We start from the raw sequence: 15,392 nt of genomic DNA, 5'->3' as shown, positions 1-15,392 counted from the left end.
TCTTAGAAGTAGCCTAGACCTGAATTTGAATAAGAGATGTCCCTCGACAAATATTTACTAAGTGCCCACTAAGCGCAGGGCCCTAGCCAGGTTCCAAGGTTACAGCAGTGAGCAGGACAGCCCCAGCCCCAGCCCACAGGGGTTTACAGCTTAATTAATCTCTACCTGGGGGCCTTGTGCCATTACTCAATCTGTCAGTGCTTCAGTTTCCCCATCGATAAAACAGTGAAAAAATTTACTTCCCAGGGACAATGCAAAGATCCAGTAACAACAGGTGTGAACTGCCTTCTCAGTACAGCATAGTAACTCAATAAATGGTACCACTATGGACAGTCAAGCACTGGTGCCAGCAGCCCCAACAAAAAGTGTAATTTAAAAAGTTTATTTTAACATTCAAGAGACTATTCACTAGTCAGGCCTCACCAGGACCACTGACATAATATTCATTTTTAAGGATAATAGTTATAAGCAAGATAATACAATAGTGCTAAACATTTCATCCTAAAATAATTTTACGTTGTTTTTTTGTTTGTTTTTGAGACAGTGTCTCACTCTGTTGCCCAGGCTGGAATGCTAGAATACAGTGGCATGATCATGGCTCACTGCAGTCTTGACCTCTCATCAAGAAATCCTCCCACCTCAGCCTCCCAAGAAGCTGGGACTACAGGCATGTGCCACCATGCCCAGATTTTTTTAAATTTTTTGTAGAGATGGGGTTCACGCCATTGCCCAGGCTGTTCTAGAACTCCTGGGCTCAAGCAATTCTCCTGTCTCAGCCTCCCAAAGTGCTGGGATTACATAGGTGAACCACTGCGCCCGGCTATGTTTAACTTTCTAAATTAATTTTCTTTCTAAATATAGGTGATACCTAAATCCTGAACCAAGGTTAAATTAGCATTTGTGACTGATATATATCATGCAGGTTTTGAGACTATTGTCAAAAAGAACATCATAACCTCATATATTTTTAGGTCCACATTTAACAATTAGTTAATTTCCATAGCTAAAAATTACAGATAATTTCAAAATTATTTGGTGATTACACATATTACTTAGTTCTAAACCTTTAGTATAATGTAGAAACAGTTATTTCTGAGAGCGGTTATTTTTACAATAAAGATTGTAAAACTCAAACCAGCAAGTAGTCATTTATTAATAAGAATTATCTGCTATCAATAAAGGCACTACTATCAAAGAATCTGAATAAGTTCTTGGAGGTTATCTTAATAAGGCCTGACATCTGTAAACATTTACGTATCATGTATAAGTGATGTGCACAAATGGTATAGGCTAAGGACTCATTTTATAGAAAAACAAGGTGAAAGTCATAAAACAATTTAAATAACATGTTAGAAACTACATGGTTTGCTGAAAATGAAGCACTCACTTCTTCACTGACAAATTTCCATTCCTGCTTCAGTTCTTCGCACCACATCTCCCACTCTTTAGCAGCTTCCAGCAAACTTAGCCATTTCTCCCACAGAGCCGACACGATCTTGAGCAAACATATGCCATCATTTCCTGTGCACCTGAGCCTCAAGAGTCTAAGGATCTGTCGTAGTTTCATTAACTCTTCTTTGGTTGATATAAGATTTGACACCAAGGCCTTAAGAAAGAAAAGAAAAAAAATAAGAGGGACATACTATTATGTTTTTCCTGAAACTTACAAACTCTTTTAAACACTGAACAATTAATTATTTCAATCTTCCGTAAGTATTGCTTGATCCACTTCTTATCCTTTTAGAAGTCAATTTAGACCAGATGAGAATTATCTATGTATTATTGTATTCTGCATGAATTTGGGACTACAGGGACAAATAATGACCTATAAACCATTTTTTCCAAGAAAGAACATACTTTCAAAAGCAAATATTTGCCAGATGCAGTGGCTCATGCCTGTGATCCCAGCACTTTGGGAGGCCAAGGTGGGTGGATCATGAGATCAGGAGATCGAGACCATCCTGGCCAAAATGTTGAAACCCCATCTCTATTAAAAACACAAAAATTAGCTGGGCGTGGTGGCATGCGCCTGTAGTCCCAGCTACTCAGGAGACTGAAGCAGGAGAACTGACTGAACCTAGGAGGCACAGGTTGCAGGGTTGCAGTGAGCTGAAATCGTGCCACTGCACTCCAGCCTGGGCAACAGAGTGAGACTCTGTCTAAAAAAACAAACAAAAAAAAATCTATAAGCGCCTGGATACAGTGGCTCATGCAGCACTTTGGGAGACTGAGGCAGGAGGATTGCTTGAGGCTAGGAATTCAAGACACAGCAAGGCAACATAGCAAGACCCTGTCTCTACAAAAAATTAAAAAATTAACCAGGCATGGTGGTGTATGCCTGTAGCCCGAGCTACTCAGCGGGCTGGGATGGGAGGATCCCTTGAGGCCAGTAGCTCAAGGCTATGATAAGCCATGATTGCACTACAGCCTGGGTGACAGAACAAGACCCCGTCTTATTTAAAAAAAAAAAAGAAAATCTAAAAGTACAATAGCCCTCATTATCTGGGTTTCTCCTTTCAAGGTTTCAGTTACTTGTGATTAACAACGGTCCAAAAATACTAAAAAATTCCAGAAGGAAAAAATGTGTAAGATTTATTTGTATAAAATGTACGTTTTATTTGTATATAAATATGTAAGTGCTATTCTGACTAGTGTGATGAAATCTCAAGCCACCTCTCTCCATCCCACCTGGGATACGAATCTTCCCTTTGTCCAGCACATCCATGCTGTATATGTTTCCCACCTACGAGTCATTTGGTAGCCTTCCTGGTGATCAGATCAACTGTTGTGGTATCAAATGCTTGTGTTCCAGATGAATAGTAGCCCAACGCTACCTCACCACGGCTATATCATTTCATTTCATCACTTCATTTCATTACCTTACTTCATCACCCAGGCATTGTATAGTCTAATGTCATCACAAGAAGAAGGGTGAAAACAGTACAATGAAATATTTTGAGAGAAAGAGATCACATTCACCTTTTATTACAGCATATTGTTATAATTTCTGTTATTGTTTTTGACCTCTGACTGTACCTAATTTATAAATTAAACTTTATCATAGGCATGTATAGGAAAAAAATTATACACAGAGATTTCAGTGTTATTCACAGTCTCAAGCATCCACTGGGTGTCTTCGAACATATCCCCTGTGGATAAGGCGGGACTACTGTACATTTTGTTATTTTAAGTCTCACATTTTACTAAGTAGTTCCTTTGCACAATACTTCCTATATCAACCACCAACACAACATTAAAAGGTTTTTCTTGGTTTGCTTTTGTTTTTGGTGAATGTTAACTACAGATGATTTAGAAAGTCCTCATCCAAATCCTAATAACATAATACCATAGATTCTAACAGATGAAAATAAGCAAAAGCTCAAATTGCTTTGTAACAGTCCCTAGACTGTAACCAGAATTTAGAGCTTATGACAGTTGCAGTAAGCAATCGGTGGACAACAAGGCTCTTTCACTGATCCAGCAGTATCCCTCAAAGTCACATGAGAGGTGACGCTTTAGAAAAGCCATCAGTGAGGACAGGATGCTATTGGGGGATGACTGTCTGTGAATCTGATTGATTAAATCTCTCAGTACCACTGCTTCATTTCCTTCCTTCGGGCTTTTTAAGCTTCAATACATTACATAAGGCCAGGCGCAGTGGCTCGCGCCTGTAATCCCAGCACTTTGAAAGGCTGAGGCTGGAGGATGGCTTGAAGTCAGGAGTTCAAGAGCAGCCTGGTCAACATAGTGAAACCCTGTCTCTACTAAAAATACAAAAATTAGCTGGGCATGGTGGTGGGCACTGTAATCCCAGCTAGTCAGGAGGCTGAGGCAGGAGAATCAAATCACTTGAACCAGGGAGGTGGAAGCTGCAGTGAGCCAAGACTGTATGACTGCACTCAAGCCTGGGCAAGACTCTGTCTCAAATATATATATAACACTACTCTCTGGCTTTCGATTCAAGGAATATCCAGGGGTATTTAACTCAGTGTGAAGATTTCTATGGGTCTTAACAGGGCCACATTCTCTGCTGCCTCTGCCAGTTTGTTTTGCAATTTTTTGCACACAGACTTACTGGCTAATTGCCAATACTATTACCTTGCTCTGTTCCAAGCGCTCTAAAGCTTCTCTGTAAGACAGTGGCAACGAGGACATGGACTGTCCAAGAACTCTCTCCAGTTTGCTGAGGTTAGTGTAAATATCCTCTTCAATTTTTCTATAGCATTTGTAATACTCAAGATACCTAGTGAGTCACAGTTAGAAAAAAAAGTGGTATTAAATTTTATTTAACACAATAAATTCAAAATTTCCCAGAATAAATATTCCACGCTTAATTTTTAAGAAAAGATATGACAACTTTCTTGTTTGCTAGCCAATGCATTTTAAAATGTTTTCTAAGAAGTTTTTATTCCCAAAGGGACCTGCATAGGGGTTTAAATGCAAACTTGAAAAGGAAGGAAGGGCTGTACTCTAAAATGAAGATTTTTTTTTTAAAAGCTCACTTCAGTAAAATGAAAACTGCATTCTCAAACACACTGATGAGCTGTAAATTGGTACAATTCTTGTGGAAAACCACTTAGTCTTAAAACTATTCCTATCTTTGACCCATTAATTCAGCTTCTGCAATTTACCTTAAGAACTGTATCCTAAACATATAGAACTTATCCTAAACCTTTTGCACAGTAAAACATCTTTACTCACTAGACTATTAATTAAAACAGCACATATTGGAATACCCTTATCTAACAAAGGTATGATTAAGAAATTAAAACAATTCATCGTATACAATATTATAGAGTAATTACAATTACTTTTACAACGTATTTGTTACAATCAAGAAAAGAACTGTTATAAAATTTTAAAATAAAGCTGGATATTTGATATTTTATATATAGCATGTATATTTTAAAACACTATAAAATTATGCATACAAAAACAGACACAGCCTAAATCCCCCATTGAATGTAACTAAAAACTATATCAAATTATTCTTAAAAAACAACTCTTAAAACGCATGAATAAATTGACAAGGAATTAGGGAGTCAAACTGTAAAATGGAAATATACAGAAATAGGCAAAGTTGTAGGACCAGTTTTTTGCCTTGAGGGCACTTGAGTTTCAATTTTCTTTGATTCCTACTGAAAGGTGGGGGAGAGACCATAAAGCTGGGAGCCAAACCCAGGATGAGTGTCTAATAGAAAACTCCCTCTGCAAGAATATTTGTAACACATATAACTATAAAGGACCACTCTCCAAAATATAGAATTCCTAGAAATCAGTAAGAAAAAAACCACCAATAAAATTGGGTTAAGGCTTAAATAAGCATTTTACAGAAGAGACAATGACCAATAAGCATTCAAAAAAAGAGATCAAACTAATTAGCAGTAACAGAAGTGCAAATTAAAACCACGATGAAATACCTCTTCTTACTCATCAGATTGGCAAAAATTAAGTCTCACAATATCAAATGTTGGCAAGGATATGGGGCAATTGGAATACTTACATGCTGCTGGTTTGAGTGGAAACCCGCAAAATCATTTGGCATTAAAAATTTAAGATGTCCATAACCTTTTGTTCTGAATGATCACACTCCTAGATATTTACCCAAGGGAAGTTATTACACTTAAAATCTTTCCTAAGTAGCACTGTTTCTGAATGCAAAAACTGGGAGCAATCCAAATGTCCATCAATAGCTAAGTAAATAAATTTTACTAAGAACATGAATAAACCTCAGAGTCATAATGATGGGTTTGAAAAAATGAAGTGAGGTATGCAGGAGGAGAAAGATGGCTGAATAGAAGCCTCTACTGATCATCCTCCCCACAGGAACACCAAATTTGACACCTGTCTCCACACAAAAGCAACTTCATAAAAACCAAAAATTACACGAGCAATCACAGTACCTAGTTTTAACTTTGTATCTCAGAAAGAGGCATGGAAGAGGATAAAAAAGGGAGTCTTGAATTGCTGATGCCACTCCTCACCCATCCCCCAGCAGCAGCAGCGTGGCAGGGAGAAAGAATCTGTGCACTTGGGGGAGGGAAAGCGCAGCAACTGGGGAGGTTTGCATTGGAATGCAGTGCTGCCAACATAGGACAGAATTCAGCCAGCACCCATGAAGCATTTACACTAGCCCTAGCCAGAGGGCAACTGCCCATCCCAGTGGTTGAAACTAGAATTGCAGCAAACCTCACCACCTCGGGCTAAAGTACTCTGGGGTCCTAAATAAACTTGAAAGGTTGTTGAGACCACAAAGACTACAACTCCTAGGTAAGTCCTAGTGCTGTGCTACAATCAGAGCCAGTGGACTTGTTGGGGCATGCGACCAAGTGAGACACACCAGCCAAGGCGGCTAAGGGAGTCCTTGGCATTACCCCTCCTCCAACCTCATGAACCACAGCTCACAGTTCCAAAAGAGACCCCTTCTTTCTACTTGAGGAGAGGGGAGGGAAGAGTAAAGAGGACTTTGTCTTGCAACTTGGATACCAGCTAAGTAGGACTGGGTACTGGACAGAGTCATGAGGCCCCCATTCCAGGCCCTAGCTCCTAGATGACATTTCCAGACACACCCTGGGCCAGAAGGGAACCCACTTCCTCGAAAGGAAGGACCCAGTCCTGGCAGGATTCATTGCCTGCTGACTAAAGAGCCCTAGGGCCCTGAATAATTAACAGTGGCAACCAGGTAGTACACACTGTGGGCCTTGGGTGAGACTGAGACATGCTGGCTTCAGGTGGGACTCAGCACATTCACAGCTGTGGTGGCTACCAGGAGAGGCCATTTCTGCTTCAGAAAGCAGAGGAAAGAGTAAAGGAGACTGTCTTGAGCTTAGGTACCAGCTAAGCCACAATGGGGAAGAGTACTAAGTGAGCTCTTGGGGTCTAGGTATTAGCTCTTAGACAATATCTCTGGACCCACCTTGGGCCAGAGGAGAGAGCCCACTGTCCTGAATAGTGAGTCCCAGGCCTGGCAGCATTCACCACAAGCCGACTGAAGACCCCTTGAGCCTTTAGTGAACATGAGCAGTACCCTGGCAGTACTTTCTGTGGGCCTGTAGTGGTGGTGGACATGGGGAAAGGGGAGACAAGATGTGAAGGACTTTGTCTTGTGGTATGGGTGCCAGCTCAGCCACAGTAGCACACAGCACCAGGTAGATTCCTAAGGTTTCCAACTCCAGGCAATGGCTCCCAGACAGCATATCTGAACTCACCTAGGTGCGGGGCAACTCACCACCCTTAAGGGAAGGACACAAGCCTAGCTGGCTTCATCACCTGTTGATTGTGGAGCCCAAGGGCCTTGAGCAAACATAGGCAATAGCCAGGTACTGTTTACAGAGGGCCTTGGGCAAGGCCCAGTGCTGATGCTGTACTGACTTCAGGTCTGATCCAGAGCACTATCTGTAGTGGTTGCCACAACGGTGCTTGTGTCACCCCTACCCCAGCTCTAGGCAGCTCAGCACAGAGATTCTGTTTGTTTGAGAGAAAGTGAGGGAAAACAACAAGAGTCTCTGCCTCCTAATCCAGAGAATTATTCCAGATCTTATATAAGACCACCAAGATGGTAGCTCTACGACTCTGCAAAAACCACAGCATTATTAGGCTTGGGGTATCCTGTAAGCAGATACGACTACCGTGACCAAAAACTTAGATCGCAACACTCAAGTCTCTTAGAATACCTGGAAAGCCTGCCCAAGAAGGACAGGTACAAGCAATCCCAGATTGTGACTTAAATACCTGACTCTTCAATGCCCAGACACTGACAAACATCCACAAGCATCAAGACCATCCATGAAAACATGACTTCACCAAACAAACTAAATAAGTCACCAGGAACCAATTTCAGAGAGAGAAATATGTGACCTTTCAGACAGAGAATTCAAAATAGCTGTTTTGAGGAAAATCAAAGTAATTCAAGATAACAGAGAAGGAATTCAAAATCCTATCAGATAAATGTAACAAAGTGATTCAAATAATCAGAAAGAATCAAGCAGAAATTCTGGGGTTGAAAACTGCAGTGGACATACTGAGGAATGCATCAGAGTCTCTTACAAGCAGAACTGATCAAGCAGAAGAATTACTAAGCTTGAAGACAGGCAATTTGAAAATACACAGTCAGAGGAGATAAAAGAAAAAAGAATAGAAAAAAATAAAGCATGCCTACAAAATCTAGAAAATAGCCTCAAAAAGGTAAATCTAAGAGTTATTAGGCTGGACGCAGTGGCTCACACCTGTAATCCCAGCACTTTGGGTGGCAGAGGAGGGCGGGTTACTTGAGGTCAGGAATTCGAGACGAGCCTGGCCGACATGGGGAAACCCTGTCTCTACTAAAAATACAAAATATTAGCCAGTGTGGTGGCTTGTGCCTGTAATCTCAGCTACCTGGGAGGCTGAGGCAAGAGAACTGCTTGAACCTGGGAGGTTGCAGTGAGCCAAGACTGTGCCACTGCACTCCAGCTTGGGTGACAGAGATTCTGTCTCAAAAAAGAAAAAAAGAGTTATTGGCCTTAAAGAGGAGGTAGAAGGAGAGATAATGGGTCGAAAGTTTACTCAAAGAGTTTACTCAAAGAGATCATAACAGAGAACTTCCCAAACCTATAGAAAGATATCAATAAACGGTTCTGGGAAAACTGGATTATCTATCTATATCTTCATTCAGAAAAATGAAACTAGGCCCCCTATCTCTCATCATAGACAAAACTCAAATCAAAATGGATTAAAGACTTAAATCTAAGACCTATGAAACTACGAAAAGAAAACATTGGGGAAAACTCTCTAGGACACCGGGCTGGGCAAAGATTTCTTGGGTAATAATACCCCACAGGCACAGACAACCAAAGGAAAAATGTACAAATGGGATAGCATCAAGTTAAAAAGCTTTTGCACAGCAAAGGAAATAATCAACAAAGAGACAACCCACAGAATGAGAGAAAATATTTGCAAACTACCCATCTGACAAGGGATTAATAACCCAAATATATAAGGAGCTCAAATAACTCTATAGGAAAAAAATTAATAATCCAATTAAAAAATGGGCAAAAGATCTGAATAGACATTTCTCAAAAGAAGACATACAAATGGCAAACAGATATGAAGAGGTGTTCAGCATCACTGACCATCAGAGAAATGCAAATCAAAACTACAATGAGACATCCTCTCACCCAGTTAAAATGGCTTTTAGCCAGAAGACAGGCAATAATAAATGCTGGCAAGGATGTGGAGAAAACAGAATCTTCATATGCTGTTGGTGGTAATGCAAATTAGTACAACCACTATGGAGAACTGTTTGGAGGATCCTCAAAAAAACTAAAAATAGAGCTACCATATGATCCTGGAATCCCACTGTTGTGTATATACCCAAAAGAAATCATTATATTGAAGAGACAGCTGCACTCCCATGTTTATTGCAGCATTATTCACAATAGTCAAGATTTGGAAGCAAGCCAAGTGTCCATCAACAGATGAGTGAAGAAAATGTGGTATATATACACAAAGGAGTACTATTTAGCCATAAAAAAATGAGATCCTGTCATCTGCAACAACATAAATGGAACTGGAGGTCATTATGTTAAGTGAAGTAAGCCAGGCACAGAAAGACAAACATCGCATGTTCCCACTTATTTGTGGGGTCTAATCATCAAAACAATTGAATTCATGAACATAGAGAGTAGCAGGATGGTTACCGGAGGCTGGGAAGAGTAGCGGGGGAGGTGGAAGGGAGATGGTAAATGGGTACAAAATAATAGAAAGAATGAATAAGATCTAGTATTGATAGCACCACACAGTGACTGCATTCAATAATAATTTAACTGTACATTTAAAAATAACTAAAAGAGTACAGTTGGATTGTTTGTAACACAAAAGAGAAACACTGGAAATGAATATCTCATCTACCCTCATGCAATTATTACACACTGATTACCCGTATCAAAATATTCCATATACGCCATAAATATATATACCTATATACTTACAAAAATTAAAAATTAAAAAAAAAACAGAAGAATGCATGCACTAGGTATTAGTTTGAAATTGTGAAAACAGGACACATGAACACACAGTAAAAGTACAACAGGGAGTTCAAGGCCAGCCTGACCAACATGGAGAAATCCTGTCTCTACTAAAAATACAAAAAATTAGCCAGGCGTGGTGGCGTATGCCTGTAATCCCAGCTACTTGGAAGGCTGAGGCAGGAGAATTGCTAGAACTCGGGAGGTGGAGGTTGCAGTGAGCCAAGATCATGCCATTGCACTCCAGCCTGGGCAACAAAAGTGAAACTTTGTCTCAAAAAAAAAAAAAAAGTACAACAAAAGTCAGGGAAATGGCAAATAAAATTTGGGAGAATGGTTATTTCTGAGAAGAGAGAGAAGGAGCACACAACAGAACTCAAATTAATGATGTACTTTTGGGTACAAAGATGTTAGTTTTATCTATTACTTATACCATGCATACACTTTTATAAACACTCTGTTGTGTGTACCCAATATTAAATAGGAAAAAAAAAAAACCAAAAGAAATACAATATTTACCGGAGTTTTCTTTACATTGTAATTTTTTTCTACTTTACCATATTTTCCAAATTATCTCTAATGCATAGGTGTTAATGATAGAGAAAAAAAAAACCTATATTTTATGTTCTTAAAACTATTAAAATATAGTTTAATTATATCTTAAAATGATATTTTATGTTCTTAAAGATTACCTTTGGAAGAGGACCTACCTTTCTGCCTCAGTTTCCTGTGCCTTGAAAGCTTCCTTCATTGCTGAGTTCTTAGAAGCTAGTTCCTGTAAGGTACACTGAAGTTGTAGTTTGGCTTCGGGGCTGGATATCATTCCCAGTTTCTCGGTGAGGTCCCGGATGTGTGCTATTGTGGATTCCAATTCCTCTTGTTTTTGAAGAGGCATCTCTAAAGATTCTTCTGGGTTACCAATGTCTACTCTGTAGGGTATAATGATGGCTTCGAGGGAAGTGATGCTCTCCACTGCCCTGGTGACTGCTTCTTTATAGCGTGTTAGATTTTCATAAGCATCATTCAAGACATTCTAGTGAATAGGAGATTAAATGCTGTGACAAAATTGCCAAACTTTTGGAATTTCTGTCATTCTTAAATTTTTGTGGTGCATTCATAATATGTCTCTGGGTCTTATAAGAGTTAGCATTCTCATTTTACAGTTTGACAATACTACACTATTATTTTTAAGCGAATAACATTGCATTAAAAAAGTTGTTTCCAGGCTGGGTGTGGTGGCTCACACCTGTAATCCCAGCACTTTGGGAGGCCAAGGCGGGTGGATCACAAGGTCCAGAGTTCAAGACCAGCCTGGCCAATATGGTGAAACCCCATCTCTACTAAAAATACAAAAATTAGCTGGGCATGGTGGCACATGCCTGTAGTCCCAGCTACTTGGGAGGCTGAGGCAGGAGAATCACGTGAACCCAGGAGGCAGAGGTTGCAGTGAGCCGAGATCGCGCCACTGCACTCCAGCCTGGGTGACAGAGCGAGACTCCTTCTTAAAAAAAAAAAAGTTGTTTTCAGATTTAATAAGAAAAATAATCTAAATTCAAAATAACATCTCAAGAATAATGTCTATTAATGTATCTTCCTGCTTTGGAACTCTTGTACTAGAATATGAATTAAATAAAACAATGGATCACGTTTAATGTATATAACCTTAATCAGTATTTGTGAACAAATGAAAACAAAATCTCCAGACCTTTTATGTATTTAAACTAATTTCTCTGCACTAGCTTTAGTTTAGGTACATCATTGAATGAATGTCTCCAGACTTCAGTCATCTCACTGAAATAACAAATAGTTGAAATAAATAAAGGTCCCTTCCAGTTCAGTTCTAATCCTATTATTTTTGGGATTTATGCACATTGTTTCCTGAAACTGTATTAAAATTCAAGTGGAGAAATACTCAAATTACTCATTTATTACAAAACTATTTAAGGAATATAGGTTCATAATACTTTACATTTCCATAGCATTTATACCTATCAAAATATTCCAGATATAGTATCTCATAATAATTCTTCGAATTAGAAAAGGGAGTTAACTTCCCCTTCTAGAAATTTAATGTGATCAATCTGAAAACACTATGTATGGCATTATATTCAGCACAGTGTGAATTTCAATGATGCCTAAGATATCCACTATATCAAAAGGAAGGGAAAGGAGTGTGTTGGAGTCACTTTCCAACAGAGGTGAGCAAATAATCACAACTTACTCAACTCTGCTACTATAACATGAAAACAGATACAGTTAATACAAAAACAAATGGGTATGGCTATATTCCAATAAAACTTTATTTATAAAAACCAGGCACTGTGGGAAGGATTTGGCCCATGGACCTTAATGTGATGTTCCCTGCTCTGGTTGTGTTACTGTTCTCAGGACTCTGAGAAAAATCTTCATGTTTCTAAACTTCAATTTCTTTATTTTTAAATGGGGCTAATAATAGCACTCATCTCACAGAGTTGCTATGAAAATTCAACATGAAATTTTTAGCACAGTGCCTCCAACACTGTAAGTTCTACATAAATGTTAGTTATTCTTCCATTATATCTTACTACCTCTAAAAACAAAACAGAAAACAAATTTTAAAAAATGTTCTGAGCTCAACAGAGACTACGAGGAAAACAGAAATAAAAGAGTCAGATTTGTCCTTTTCTAAACTAGAAGGCACTGCATTTAGATGCAGTATGAGTCAGCATTACAAACCAGTTCACTGTAATTTTTGAAAATGGCTATCTTTCTGTAGAGAATTTCCATGTAGAACCTATAGCTTCTTTAGAATTACAGACATTAGCAAAACAGAAAATCACAAAATAAAAATAGATGCACTAACTGCCCAATTTTATCTTACTATTTTTTTGAGACAGAGTCTCGCTTGGTCACCCAGGCTGAAGCGCAGTGCCAGGATCTCAACTCACTACAAATTCCCCGGCCCTGGTTCAAGTTGGTTCTTGTACCTCAGCCTCCCGAGGAGCTGGGATTACAACCATGTGCCACCATACCCAGCTAATTTTTTTTTTTTCTGTATTTTTAGTAGAGATGCAGTTTTGCCATGTTAGCCAGGCTGGTCTCTACCTGGCCTCAAGTGATCTGCCAGCCTTGGCCTCCCAAAATGCTGGGATTACAGGCATGAGCCCCTGCACCCGGCCACTAACTGCCCAATTTTTAAAACTTACTGTGCGCAAATCAATGCTTGTGTTAAGCTGCATTTGAAGATCTTCAAACTCACGTAGTTTTGTCTTCACATCACTCGCTTCAGAAGAGTTTTCTTCTCTTTGCTTCTCAATAGCAGTCACAGCTTTAATACTACACATTTCTGCCCAAACTTGCTCCTGAAATGCTTCACAATTGTCCTTTTCATTTTGAATATGTTTAATTTCCAAATTTATAAGTAAAGGCTGCTGTAATTGAGATTTTATCTGATTTAAAACATGTAAGGAAGTTTCTAGTTTGTCCTGAAAATTCTTTTCATCCAATTCTTTTGGTGAGAGTTCTAATACCATGTTTTGGAGAACTTTGTATAACTTATCATTTTCTTCTGCATTCAGCTTTATTTGTAGTATTTCTTTCTCTTTGAATGAGTCATCAAAGGCCTTATTTTCATTTAATTTCTTTATTGTCTCATCACATAAACACTTGGCTTTCTCAATTCTCTGACTTAAAATTTGGGCATTGAGCAGTCTGCTTTCCGGAGAGCTATCAGGAGCTTTTAGTACTACTTCAGTCATTTTCTTAATTTGCAAATCAATAGCTCTCATTTTACTTAGTAATGCCTGACATTTGCCATGTTCTTCCTCAAATGCGTCCAACTGCTTAATTTTTTCTTCAAGTTCCTTTTCTTTTTCAAATACTTGGGTTTGTAATTGGTCAAGTTGTGAAAAATCCCAGTTTAGTCCAATATAGTCAAACACTTTTTTAAGTTTCAATACCTGTAAGATGCAACACTTAATAGCAGTGAGTCTGTCTTTAAGATTATAGATCTCCTCTTTAACACCTTTATTTACTTCTTGATTAAGTAATAGTTCATTGCGCTGTATACTGTCAACCTCCTCCTGAAGCGCTGATGTTTTTTCATGGAATTGTCTGCAAAACTTTATCTTGTGTTCCACTTCATTACATTTATTCTGAATGAATCTTTGTATTCTTTTGGTCCTAATCTTAAGATTTTTCAACTGATCATCCAGAAATAATCTTTCAAACACATTCAGGTCCTCATAGATGTTTGTTAGTTCCTGAAGATGTGTTGAGATTCCACTGTCAATTTCTTGCAATTCCTTTTGACATGCCTCCAAAGTAACATGGTGACGTTTTAGTTCAGCTTCCGTGGCAGCTGTCTCTACCCTGGGAATTATCAGTGTTTCACTTTCTTGAACCATAAGTTGAAACTTCCTTATTATCGCAAAAAAATTGCTTCTTTCTTCCAACTTAAATTCTAATTGCTGTGATCTTTGAGTTGATTTTAAAACCAGCATTTGGTATTGATTCCGTAAGTCCTCTAGGGTATTATTTAAATCACTCCCCTCATAGGTTGTAAGGCTAGGAACCTTATCTTTGACCTCTTCAGCCAACGATTCCACAGACTGCTGCCTAGCTAGAATGCCATCATGTGTCACTTTGCACTTTCTGATCTGTGAAAGAATGTCATCTGGGAGAAGGGGAATGGAGGGAGTAAGTTCACTCAACAAATTCTTGGCCCATAAGATAGTTTCTTTCATCTTGTTCCTTATGTTACACTTCTTAATCTGATTTTCTGCTTCTAAGTATAATGGCTCCAATGTTTCCCATTGTTTCTTCAAGTTATTTATTCCGTCCTCCAAATTCTTCTTTTCTTTTTCTCCCCAAATCCTCTTCATCTGAAGTTCAGCTTGCCCCCTTAAAACAGAAAATCCATGCTTGGTAGCCTGGAGGTCAGTGGTCAAGGCGATCATGCTTTGGTTCCCTGCCTGTTCTTCTGGAGACTTCAGCCTTAACTGTAGATGTTGCTGCTGCTGTTGCAGAGAAATCTCAGTGTCCTGTACTTTATTCATGAGGGTTGTAAATTCATCATATTCCACTACCTGCTGAGAATACTTCTTTTGAATCTGTTGTTCCACTTGTTCCCAACCATGTTCAAGATGCTTAATCTGGCTTTCCAACAATTTCTTATCCATGTCGGTCACACGGTTTGATAAATTCTCCCATTTGATTTTCAAGTTGCCTAAAGAATCTTTCTCTTTTTCTATGGATGCTATGAATTTTTTAATTTTGTCCAGATATGTTACACTGTCCAGTGGTCCTCTAGAAAAAGAATAAAAATAGAGCTTGTTAATATTTAATGCTTATTCTACATTAAAATGTGTATAAATATCATTAGAAATTAATTCTGCTCTAAATTCACAG

The 15,392-nt window shown here is 38.8% G+C and overlaps 1 protein-coding gene across 2 annotated transcripts in view; it reads right to left on the bottom strand.

The window, feature by feature from the left end:
* SYNE2 (spectrin repeat containing nuclear envelope protein 2) overlaps positions 1–15,392 on the bottom strand; it is a 376,334-nt gene that overhangs the window by 160,194 nt on the left and 200,748 nt on the right. For both annotated transcript variants that reach the window (XM_030811980.1, XM_030811985.1), the window contains exons 48-51: positions 13,190–15,290; positions 10,715–11,037; positions 4,099–4,243; positions 1,388–1,606 (exon numbers count right to left, since the gene is read on the bottom strand). In XM_030811980.1, the coding sequence (XP_030667840.1) occupies positions 1,388–1,606; positions 4,099–4,243; positions 10,715–11,037; positions 13,190–15,290 (2,788 nt within the window). The remainder of the gene's footprint in view (positions 1–1,387; positions 1,607–4,098; positions 4,244–10,714; positions 11,038–13,189; positions 15,291–15,392) is intronic.

This window comes from Nomascus leucogenys, chromosome 1a (genome assembly GCF_006542625.1).
Source record: "Nomascus leucogenys isolate Asia chromosome 1a, Asia_NLE_v1, whole genome shotgun sequence".
Taxonomy (NCBI): Eukaryota; Metazoa; Chordata; class Mammalia; order Primates; family Hylobatidae; genus Nomascus; species Nomascus leucogenys.
The sequence above is the reverse complement of the archived record's forward strand: the minus strand, read 5'-3'. Positions and strand labels throughout refer to the sequence as shown.